A 12,491-nucleotide genomic window follows, 5' to 3' on the forward strand; every position below is an offset into this window, starting at 1 on the left:
AGAAACCAAGGCTGACTGTAAGTTAACCAGAACACTGGTTTAATTTAGTTCCAGTTAAAGCATCTGACTTTTTTTTTTTTATAAGCACAAATACATATTTTTCATTTGACAAAAAGAAATTTATTCATTTATTTTTTCTAAACATTGTTTAAGCAACAGCAGAAGAACTTTGCCTAAAGAAAATACTACTAATAATAATAATCTCAACTGGTGAACTCTTTTATTCTGTTATATCAGGGACTATTTGATCACACACTCAGTAAACAGAACAAATCTGACCAAGCATCCCAAGACTCAACACTTCAATACTTACAACCTTAAAACACATTTTTGCTGATACCAAAAAAACATTGAGGTTTGATCCTCAGCTCTATTGAATGACATAAAAAACTAAACATTTGCTGCTCTAAGAGGAAAAGCTTTCCTAACACACACACACACACACACACACACACACGGCATTTTAAGATTCCTGACTGTGGCGCCACCAGTGGTTGTAACAAAGAGACACTGTGGCACACACACTGCTGACGTAGTACAACAGCCACCAATGAACCTGACCTGATGTCACACTGACTGTTCTTTAAGCAAAAAAAAAAAACCTCTTAGTCAGTTCAGTAACCAGGATTATTTAATTTTCTTATAACAAAAATGTTTCCCATCAGGATAATTTTAAAGATGTGATGACCACATTTCAGCCTGGGTTCAGATCTGTTTTTTTCCCTCAGTGATTTAAATGTGTCTGCTGTTGTGCTTATTGATTTTTTCCCTGGTTGGAAAAAAACAAACAATTCAGAGCCATGAGAGAAGGACTAAGAATGGAGAAATCATCTGTCATCTGTGCCAGAGGCACAAAAACTCTCTCTCAAAAAAAAGAAAATTAAAAAAAAAAAAAATTGTGAAACGTGTGGATGTGGCACACCCTGCTGTACAGAAATAAATAAATAGATATACAGCATATCTATGATTGACATGACAAACATTAAGTTAAGTGCTCCTAGCAACCATTATTGCAGTTTCCATGTCGACTGAAAATGGCGTAAACAAACAGATATACAGAAATCAGCGAACATGAACACAATCTCTGAAAATAAAATGGGATTTCAGTTGATTATCAGTCATTTTAGCTGCTTTATTTCAGGCGAGGTGGACGATCCACACAGTGGAAAACCTGCTTCATATGATAACATATCCTAATCATCATCATCATCATCATCATCAAGACTTAATTACTGTTTGCAGTGGAGCAACATCAAAATGTTAATTGGGAAGAAAAACTAATTTGTAACTAAAAACAAGAAACACATGGGATGGAGATTGCTCCTTTCTTCTGCTCACCTTTGTTTGTTTGTGGGGGCAGCAGCGGCTCCTGGGGCTTGTTGAGGTCAACAGACTCAGGAGGGAGAATCTGTGTGAACTCCTTCCCATCACCTGCCAGGGCCTCAGCTGAAGCCTGAGGCTCAGCCACCCCCTCCAGGTCTGAGCAGGACAAGAGTGAACAGTCAGAAAAGGCTTCAGTGTTTACCACCAAATGGAGGTGAGTCACAAAAAGAGACACTGTGACATGTAAAAAGAAAAATCTATCGTGCAAAGGCAAGAACACTACACTGAGTGAGTTAGTGGGAACTGGATTTTGGTGTTTAAGTTGATAGAAAGGCCTGATGACATTTATAATTGAGTTGTTTGGGGAAAATGAGCTCTAGGTAACTGTAATTTCTGCTTCTAATGAAGTTCTAAATAAAGCTCAGGGAAGATTTCATTAGTGAGAAGCTGGGATCACAGCTGATGACAGCAATAGTGCAGCAAAAGTTGTTTCTGCCTCAAGAGTGTTATAATTAAGTTTGGAGTTTTTCTGCAATTTATAGTCATAAAAAAGTTTCAAATTAATTCACAATGGATCTGAATTTTATCATTGTACAAAGACAGGTTGTGCAAATTAAATATAATTGTGTCATCAAGCCTTGACTGAGCTGAAATTTCAGATCATATTTCAGTTCATATTCAGCAATAGATGCTTAATATGAATGATCAGAAAATGTTTTATTTACATTTTTTGGTGTCAGGACCCAACAGACTTTAGGGTAGAACAGGGATTAACACAGCTTGGAAAACACAGTTTTTTAATCTGATAAATATGAAGATGTTCAGATAGCACAGGAAAAAAAAAAAAAAAAAAAAAATCACTTCCTCTTCTAACTTCTTCCAAATAGACGGATATGTTCAGTGTCAACGTGCACTAAACTGCAGTGACAGAAACCTTTAAGTATTTTCATATACATTATCGCTGCTAAAAATCACAGGTGAACGGCTGGATGAGTCTGTACAGGTGTAGAGTGTGATGATCACCTTTGACCTTTATCCTCCTCTTCCGTTTCCTGGACGGCCTGAGCCATGCGCTGTCTGCTTTTGTTTTCTTTTTCAACTTCTTCTTCAGACTCGACTCTGTGCTCTGAGGCAGACGGATGAGTTCGTTCACAGACGTGGTTTCAATAAGAGACAGAGACTCATTTAATAACAATAAGAAATTGTTTGACTGCGCTCGTCTTCTGTCGAAAGGTGGAATGAGATGAGATCTAATAGTCTGAGTAATGAAGGTGAGCGGGTCTTACCATGTCGGACTCTGTGCCCTCCTCCTCCCCCTCTTCTTCTCCAGACTCTTCAGACTCCTGCTCGTCTCCCACCTCCAGCAAAAACAAAAATCACAAACATTCAGCACTGCTACTGACAAGTCATCAAGTGCTGCATTTTACACAGAACACAAATGACCACATGTAGAGTCAGGATTGTATTGAAGGAGGCAGAAAATGATTTATGTTTCAACCTGAGAGATGGGATCAGATGCTGCTTCCTGAACAGCGCTGACAGGTTCTTCTGCTGGCTGCTGTCCTTCCTCTTCCTCAGACTCCACCTCCTCCGACTCTTCCTCCTCAGATGCATTTTCCACCTTCTCTCCATTTATGTTTGCTACCTCTTTAGTCTGTACAATAAGAAAGGAACTGAGATGATCACAGCAATCTCTGATAATACTGTGATACACACTTTAACGATGCTAAACTATTATCATGTCTTTATTTAAACTCAAAAATCATTGAGGGTAAAGCCCTAATTTACAAAGTTGCCGTGTAGATAAAAAAATACCAAAAAAGAACATGAATTAAAACAGACATATAAATACATTTAATAAATAATGTCATGAGAAGGATCAGTTAAAAGAGCTACAAACAGAAATTAAAAGGTTAGAGATTGAAAATCTAAAATTTATTTGTTTTGTAGTGAACTCGAGGTGGATGGTGCAAAGACGCCATAAGCAGTTCCTCCAAGCTCAGTGTGCACTCACGGGACATGAAGCGTGAGCCTGTCATTTGTCCTGCTGTGATGTGGTCCAGTGAAACTAACATGGAAGTGAGATAAGAGGGCAGTTTTCCAATAAGGGTGAATAAACAAATACGTACACAGAGAGAGAGAGGACCATCCAACCTTTTTATACAGGAGGCAGTGATGAGTATTTTAGGCAAAACTAGGCTAAACTGTAGAACAGAGCAGCAAAAAACTGTAAAATACCAACAATTTCCATTGAGTGTCTAGTTTACTTTGATGAGGTAGTTCCTGATTTGAAAGTATTTTCTCCAGGAAAAGTTCTTGTTCAGTTGCTTTTGTTTGGAGATTTAACAGGGAACACCACTGATTTAGCGTTTCCCTCCCATGACACTGCTGGACTCCTGTTGGACAGTTTTCTTTTCCCGTCATTCATCAGTCATTAACCTTTTGGAGTTGTGGGGGGGCTGGAGCCAATACCAGCTGACAATGGGCGAGGGCTGAATACAGCCTGGACATGACACCAGTCTATCACAGGGATGATGTACAGAGACAAACAACCATTCACACTCACATTCACACCTACAAGCAATTTAGAGTCGCCAATTAACCTAGCGTGCATTTCTTTGAGCTGTGGGAGGAACCCAGAGTACCTGGAGGGAACCCACACAGACGCAAGGAGAACATGCAGACTCCACACAGAGAGGCTCCAGCCAGCTGCCAGGTTCAAACCATCTTGCTGTGAGGTAACAGCGCTAACCACTCCACGACCATGCTGCCATTTTTTAAAGAACCAAAATCGATTCAGCAGAACCAGAAACATCATTTTTTAAATTCCTTGCATTATTCTTCCTTGCAACTCCCAGATTTTTTTTTCTTTTCTTAACCAACTGACTCAAATGACATCAGTGGAGTCAATGCATATAGCTCTCTCTGGAGCTATAAAAGACTTAATACAATTTTTTTCATATATTCTGTAGTGCTACCCAAATAGACTTAATATGTAAAGCTTTGACTAAACGTGCATTTTTAAATTCACCAAATGAAGTGATTTTCATTTGTTGTTTCCTCCAAAATGAGATGTTGTGTTTTGTTGTGTTTATTTTGATAAAAGTGAGGAGCAGAGACCTGTGGGCTCTTTGAAGACTGTTGCAGTTCCTTAAACATTTCAAGAACAGTTCTCTGCTTAAGCACTTTGGTTTTCTTCTTGGGAACCAGGCTGTATGTTCCCATCCTCCTCTTCTTCTTACGGGATGACAACCCTCCTGAGTAAGAGCCTACAGTACGAGACAAAACAACACATTTACACTGTGACACTGTGAGTGGAGATCATGCTCTGTTTCAATCAACTGATTACTTTTCTTTGAAATCCAAGAACAAAGTCAGTGTTTCTAAGCTGGGTCAGTTTGTGTCACTGGACTCTCTCTGACCTAGTTGGAGCTTGGCTTGGGCTGGAGCTGGAGCTGGAGGAGCTGGAGGAACTGGAGGAGCTGGAGGAGCTGGAGTTGGCGGAGATGCTGGTGAAGCGGGTGACGCAGTTTGTGCTGAAGCTGGCGTGTCTGGTGGACTCTGAGGTAGATGGTTCTGGGAGGAGGACTGCTGCGAGGATTTCTGTGCATCAGGTGCAACGTGAGTCTCCATTTTCTCCATTTTGGCATTTTTTGCTTCTCTTAATTCCCTGTTCAGAAGCTGCAGGTGACAACAACCAAAAGCTTTTAGGATAACGTCACGTGAAAGCCTCACCATTTTTTTTGTCACAGATTGTTTTAAACAACAGGTCTGTTTAACTTATTTTCACACAGATTTTATGGTCACATGACTGTACATCCTGCTGCAAGAACACACTGTGATTTACAGTAAACAGAGTCCTCTTGCAGGAAACACAGCTCAGAAACTTTTCCATTTATAGAGGATAGTGGCTATTGTATTATTGTTATCAAAATTCTGCTGTCCAAATTCATTTCATGCAAATAGTTTTGTCTGATTCAACTGAACACAGGTAATTACACTGAAACCGTTTAATCACTTTACATGTGATTTCACATAAAACACTTTGCTGAAGGCCTCCTTCCTGTTTCAACATGATAGTGCCCCCTTTACACAGCCAGGTCCATAAAGACACAATTTCCTCGGTTCAGTGTGGAAGAACTTGGCTGGCCTGCACAGAGTCCTGACCTCAACGCTATCCAACACCTTTAGGATGAACTGAAACACAGACCTCTACTCAGGCCTTATCTCCCAACATCACTAATGCTGTTATGGCTGAATGGGATCAAACTGCTGCAGCCAGGTCCTAAAATCTTGTAAAGTCTTCCCAGAAGACTGGAGATCGTTACACATCAACATCACATGTGGGTGCAATGTCTGTGTCCTCGTACTTAATTTGGTAATGTATATAGATGTTAGAACAATGTTGTTATTTATCTTGTGATGATGATTTCTATGATATCTGTAACAGTAATGTGTATGTGTATATGTGCAGAAAACACTAATGAGCTTCTGATAATGTACCAGACTCTGAGTGCTTACCTTTTGTGCCGGGCTGACAGCAGGTCTGGACATGGTCTTGCGTGCTCTATGTATTGTGACGGGTGCTGGGGTTGGTGCAGGAGATGGGCCTGTGCCATTTTTAGTGTCTGATATACCCTGTCCCAACATATTCCCTGTACTGGGGTCAGTCCTTAATGCACCCGAAGTCTGTGCACAACCTGATGCCGAGGCAGGGAGGGGTTTGACCACATGCCCCCCTGTTGATGTGCCCGAAGGCAACCAGTTAGTCCTGGGAGGGGAAACTCCCAAACCTGGCATCACTGCAGAGCCGCCGTCCTGCTGCTGCTGCTTAGTGAGGATAAATCCATTGCTTCCAGTAACAGACCCGTGTGGCGGCTCCGTGTCTGGCAAGCCATTTTCATTTGCCAACAGTAAAGTCTTGTTGCTGCCTGTTGCGGAGCCGTGTGTCGGGCTCTTGTGCCTCGTGTCGTCACATTCAGTGCCATTGAGCATTGCCTCAGCTGCAGGAGAAGAGGCCAGCCTCGCTGCAACGTCTTTTTCTCCATCTGTGGACAAAAACACCACTCAAATTACAATGTCAGTTACATACATATCAAAGTGATTTCAGCTTTACTTTGACTAATACCTGACGTCTTGTCTCCGTTGCTTGCTGGATTGAGGCCCTCTGTCTTTGCAGATGCACCTTTATCTGCACTGCCCTTGGCTAGACCAGCCGGCTGATGAAAAAAAAGACCACATATGTCAGGGGAAGTCAAATTTAGAGCTGTTATTAACATTAATTAATGTGTGGCTAACTTTTTCAGTTAACCTCTTTGTCTGTCAAATGTCTAAATATAGTTAGAACTGCTCATCACTAGTTCCCTAAGCTCAGGATATCCTCTTTAAAGTGCTCCTTTTGTCCGACCAACAATCCCAAAATCCCAACCCCAAAAATATTCCATTTACAATAACAGTCCTGAAACAATTACTCAATTCATTGATTATCTGACAATTTTCATGGTCAGTAAATGCTGTAAGTCATTTATTGAGCAAAAACACCAAACATTCTCTAGTTTTAGTTTCTCAAATGTGCTGCTTTTCTCAGTTTTATTTCATTAAAGTTTAATAAAACAGACAAAAGCAGCAAATCCTCACATCTGAGAAGCTGTAACCAGTGAATGTTTGGCATTTATGCCTGAAAAAGACTGAATGTATTAGAAATATTGATGGTGATTAATTTCCTGGCGACTGACGAACCAATTCTAATCTTACTTTTATTCATATGAGGCAAAAAAACCCTTCTTTGCTTGTGCTTTTCAGTGACGAGTCTTTGTCACAGTCAAAGATTATAGAGCCAGCTGAAAGAACGGGGGCAACCCCCGTGAACTTTCATTGTGTCTACTCTCTTTCTATGTTACAGTCAACTAGTGGAGCAGTAGATGCCTGCCGTGACTTCAAAAGAAAACCACCCACAGACCGTCCTTACACAAGAGGGAGCAGCTGAAGAGGCAACACCAGGAAATGTAAAACTGCAGACCATCAGCCCCACGCTCGCTCTGGGAGAATGGGCCCAAAGGAAACAAAAGAGGTCTGGGAGAAAAACATCACAAATCCACTTTTGCTTTCTTTTTGGGTCCAGCTTTGCTTGTGAAAACCATCCGTTTGTTCCAGAGCCTCTAAACTCTGTAGATCAAATGTCAAAGGACAGTGGACCAAGGTCAGTTCACCCCTGAAGAGCAGCACACCCAGCACCACAGAGAGAGATTTACACTCTTCTCAACCTCCTGTGAGGCTCATCCCCAGCAGAAGGAAGGTAGATACACAGACACATGTGCTGACCGGGGCGGGGGCTCACACTTACTGAGCAGTAAAAACCAGGTACTGAGTTTGACTGTCTCAGGCAAGCAGAGGAAACACAATATCTCTGAACTGGCCCAATCAAGAGAGACAGCGACCACTGAATCATCCAGTCCAAGGGCTGACAATCAAAGAGCATGTGTCCTGGAGCCTGCAGACAACCCAGACCCCAACTAAATGAGCCCTTCTCCAAACACCTGCTCCTGAGTCCCTGAGCCGAACACCAACGTGCACCTTGTCAAACAGCAACAAGGTCAGGCCAAGAGCAGGTCTGTGAGCACACTGACTGAGGGTGTCTCGTAAAGAACATCTAGTCTGGGACAATCCTCTGTGGTGTGTGATCTCAAGGAAGTGAAGCTAGTCAGCACATGTGAGGGTGAGGAGAAGAAGAATCCTTCAGTTCCTTGTTTTCATGGATTGAGGAAAGACAGTTACAAAAAAAACACCAGCCTCATCCCTCCCCCTAGTGGCGGAAAGTGGAACATACACACTGGAGACAGAAAGGAGAGGGGGGGAAGGGAGGCAGAGAAGGCTGTCTGCAGATCTCCGCCATTTCGCAACCAGATTGTTTACTGACACAACGCGGCCATTGCAGCAGTTTTCCACTAGATGGGGAACGTAGGGGTTTGGAGGCTTGTGGATGGGGATATGGGTGCTGCTGAGAGAAGCTCCAAATGTGCAGCCAAGGCTTTAAGTACTGATCAGGGGCCTTAAATAGCACATTAAAAAAAATAAAAAATGTTAGAATAGACCAAAGCTTCAACCATGACTGCAGAATTAAAGCTCAAGTGTTTCAGAGTTTACAGACCAGATTGGACCTTTTTTGTCAAACTGGAAAATCAGATTGGTTTTATTACAAATAAAAGCTTAACAGATTACAGCTGACATTTCCAATGCTATGAAATATTCTAATCATTTACTGTCCCCTACAACATAATGTGAACCTGGTATGTGACAAGGCCTGGACGTTCATAGTGATCTGATGCGACCTATCTTTAGATCTATTACAAGAGGCCTGAAAACAAGCCGGAGCAACCTAAACACAAAGCACAAACACATCACACAAACAGCTGTTACACTGCTAATGCCAACACACTGATGAGATGAGATGATTAAGTACACAAAAGCATTTCACGCAGCCTTAGAAAACAAAGGATGAGCTGCATTCCCGGCCTTCTTCAGCAGTGGTTTTCACATTTTTCTTTAGCAAATGATCCCTTAAAACTGAAGCTTGTGAGCCCTCAGCTGCGGGCTGTAAGCTGTTTGACCAAATTGTGATAATCACCTCCTCAGATTGTTTCATTTGAATCTTTTCAAGACGACTGAAGAGGTGAAACTATCCAGTGTCTCACATGAAGAAAGCAAAGATTGGAGAAAAGTTGGAAAAATAAAAAAATGTTTTCCTTATTTGGTAAGTAAATTTCTGTTTTTCAAAACCAGAGTTACAAAGTTCATGCATTGCAAATCATCTTACAAACATCTTGCAACCGCTCCACAGTCACGACCTCAGGTTTGGGAACAACTGTTCTGAAGGAACATGGTAAAAATCTGTGGAGTTTCCTGGTGATTTAACAACCTGACATGCTGATCGTGCAATCACAACAACCTCAGTTTGAGACCACACTGCCATCCGTCTTCTGCCCCCTCATTTCCTGCCTCTACTGTCCACTATTCAAAGACAGGAAAAATGCCCAGTACTTAAAAAACTGAGACTTTCTTTTGCATAGAATCTCAAATAATCTCCAGGAAATGCAAGCTGTCCTGTCACTAACTGCAAACTGACCGATGCAAGGTCTGACCCTGAGCCAGAGAGCTGCTGAGAAGACCTGCGGCAGGTAAACACGGAAGCTCACACTGCAGCCTCACATGCATCCTTTAGATTAATAAGCAGTCTCTGCAGCCTTATGCTTCCTGATCACAGAGCCTAGGCTGCACATACATCCAGTCCCCGGGAACATCATTATATGCAAACCATGAGGGATACACTGAGAGAGCAAAGAAAAGGTGAGACAAAAGGAGTTGGAAAGTCTACTGTTACTGGTAGTTTCCAAATGTTCAGGAGGTCAGATGCCCATCCTGCCTTATCGAGAACGACATATTTCCTGTGCTGTGATTACTCCAAATGCAGCAGTCGTCCTAATCCATGACACAACACTCAAAATCTCTGTCAGATACAGCAGCACTGCTACTAAATAAATCACTGCTCCTCGAGCTTAAGTCCTCGAATTCAGGAATCAAGAGCAGTCAGCTGCTGATAAAACAGCAACTGTCTTGAGAAGCGCATCTTACAACAAACTGAGACATCATCTCAATGAGAAGACAGCAAGAGCTCAAACCAACTAATGGTAACTTTTACACAAAATGATTAAAAGGAACTGGGGAGCGAGACTATGCATCTCCTCAGACCATTCAAACCCAACCAAGGGTGAAGAGTAGAAAGCTAACATGTCTTTTCCCTTGTGTGCCTCCAGGAAGCATCATACCTGCTTTCTTCTCATGGCCTCCATTGAGAAGAAGAAGGCGTCAGAGAGGGTGTGTGTGTTTGAGAGAGAGAGGGAGAGAGAGAGAGGGAGAGAGGGAAGGGGGAGGACAGAGAGAGGGGGAGAGAGCGAGAATGTGTCGAACAGATTGTTCCTCTTTTCCTTTTCTTTCCCCGCATGCACATTCACCTCGCCGGTCATGTGACCTGATGGCTCCCTCTGTCGGCCCTCTTCTTCAGAGGGTCTCCACAGAGCATGCTCAGTCAGTAACACCACTCCATTTCTCTAAGCTGGAAGACCTCATTGCCATTGAAGACATCCACTGGAACAGACTCACCGTGCAAATGCTGTGAGCACAACCTGAAGCCTCCTGATGTTTTTATCTCACACCTCATGTTCATTCTTATGTCAACTGTAGTTTTGTAAAATAAGTCAGAATCACTCAGCCATTTCCTTTGTTTCTCCAGACTGTAATTCTACTGGTGCTACTTCTGTTTGTTATTTTGTTTTTTTTTTGTTTTGAGGTCTGTTTCTTTTTAATGCAAAATGAAAACAAAAAAAAAGCCTCATAGCTGGTGTGCATGCAGCCACTTAGGGAGCACCTAGGGAGGAAAAAAATGGTAGAGTAGAGGGATAAAAGCCCCAGAAGTAAATCAGATGTCAGTAAGGAGTCTGACGTTTTCCACCGCAGACATCAGGCCACGTCCAAACCTCTCAACAGGAGAGTCTTTTGTCTCCACTGAGCCTCGGGCCAATGAAGGCAGTAAAACACAACGCTGCCAGGCCATGCAACACATATTAAGTCACAGAAATGAAGTAACAGACCGAGCTGCCACCAGGGAAGGGCCTGAAACAAAGCTCCACTAAAAGACCAGAACAGAAAACCTGAAGCATGTGGCTGTGCTCATCACAAACACAGTGGATATAAACACACAATAACAACTTTGCATAATGAATGTGTACAAAGACTTAATATTATTGTCTGGTCTTTGTATTTCATGTGGTTGGTTCAAGATAAATTTCACAAGATTCTTAATTAAGGCCACAACTACTTTATTATTTTCATTATATTGTTATACTGTTAATCTGTTCATCAGATCAGTTGTGTAGTCTCTAAATAGTGGAGATGCCCATCAAAAACTCCCAGAAATCCTTCTCACATGGCCCAGAATCCAATAATGTAAATGAGTAAAAAGCAGCAAATCCACACAGCCGAGGAGATGGGACCAGCCTTTTTGTTCCATTAATGATTAAAACAAATTATTTATTATCAGAATAGTAGAAGTTTGTCACTTCTCAAACTGAAACAACTGTTCTCCTTAGGGGACATCTCAGACACATAGGAATGCACATGAGATGTTGGTGGCTTTTCCTGTTTCACTACTAAATGACAAACAACTTTGTCCTGACATTCGAGCTCAGGTTGATCGACTTTCAGGAGCCAACGCACAAAAAAAGAAATTCTATGGTGGAAGAAAGTAGAAATACAAAGGAAACTGTCAGATACTGAAGAAGCCAACAGGGTAGGTAAAGACACATTTACAGTGCAGTTCAACAGGAATAGCTAATTCATTATGAGCTATGCAACACACACAAGAGACAAAAGGACGCCACCCATGAGCAAAGAACAATTTAAGGAGCTCATTCTTGAGTGACGATGACAAAGCCTCAGCCTGTACACAAAAAAACCAGGAGTGTGCAACATAGTAATGTGAAACTCATTTCAACTACAGCATGACGTTTGTTTATCTCAGCCTCTATCAAGACTCAGAGAGTTAGTGCCTCTGTCTGGAACAAAGACAATTGTACAGACTTTAACTCACACAATGTAGAGACGACCAGGTGCCTTATTTCACGGCAACAGGGCCAAAACATTGAAGAAAAACTTGTGACTGTTCCAAGGCCTTGACTGTAGCCATGCTAACAGACCTGGACTCTCAGTGGAGTTTTTTTAGCGCTAGCAGCACGGCTCTAGGAATAGCAATCTTGGTCTGGTGGTCGGTCCACCACTTTGGTCCAGACAGAAATATCCCAACAACCAATGGATTGATGTCATGGGTTGCCATGACGTTTTGGTACAGACAGTTATGTCCCCAGAGGATGAAGCCTGCTGATTTTGGTGATCCTCTGACTTTTCCTCTAGCACCACGATGAGGTTAGGATTCCTGGGTTGGAGTGAAATCTACCACTGGATTTACTGCCATGAAATTTGGTAAACATTTTTTATGTCCCCCGATGGCTGGCGATCCCCCTAAATTTCCTGTCATACTGCCATGAAGTTGACAGTTTCTCAACAACTGAATGGATTGCCACTCAAAGCCAAACTTTAATGATTCCCCAGCGCTATCA

At 42.1% G+C, this 12,491-nt stretch overlaps 1 protein-coding gene across 3 annotated transcripts in view; it reads right to left on the bottom strand.

The window, feature by feature from the left end:
- ehmt1b (euchromatic histone-lysine N-methyltransferase 1b) overlaps nt 1-12,491 on the bottom strand; it is a 36,214-nt gene that overhangs the window by 11,867 nt on the left and 11,856 nt on the right. For 2 of the 3 annotated variants that reach the window (XM_071467015.1, XM_071467014.1), the window contains exons 2-9: nt 6,452-6,542; nt 5,845-6,371; nt 4,746-5,004; nt 4,444-4,592; nt 2,822-2,977; nt 2,610-2,681; nt 2,347-2,449; nt 1,339-1,479 (exon numbers count right to left, since the gene is read on the bottom strand). In XM_071467015.1, coding sequence (XP_071323116.1) covers nt 1,339-1,479; nt 2,347-2,449; nt 2,610-2,681; nt 2,822-2,977; nt 4,444-4,592; nt 4,746-5,004; nt 5,845-6,318 — 1,354 coding nt within the window. In that variant the 5' untranslated portion in view covers nt 6,319-6,371; nt 6,452-6,542. Of the gene's footprint in view, nt 1-1,338; nt 1,480-2,346; nt 2,450-2,609; nt 2,682-2,821; nt 2,978-4,443; nt 4,593-4,745; nt 5,005-5,844; nt 6,372-6,451; nt 6,543-10,145; nt 11,064-12,491 lie in introns of those variants that run through there. The other variant, XM_071467012.1, reaches the window with a different exon arrangement.

This window comes from Trachinotus anak, unplaced genomic scaffold, assembly GCF_046630095.1.
Source record: "Trachinotus anak isolate AG129_WGS33_773 ecotype Australia unplaced genomic scaffold, CSIRO_AGI_Tana_v1 ptg000028l, whole genome shotgun sequence".
In the NCBI taxonomy this organism is placed as follows: Eukaryota; Metazoa; Chordata; class Actinopteri; order Carangiformes; family Carangidae; genus Trachinotus; species Trachinotus anak.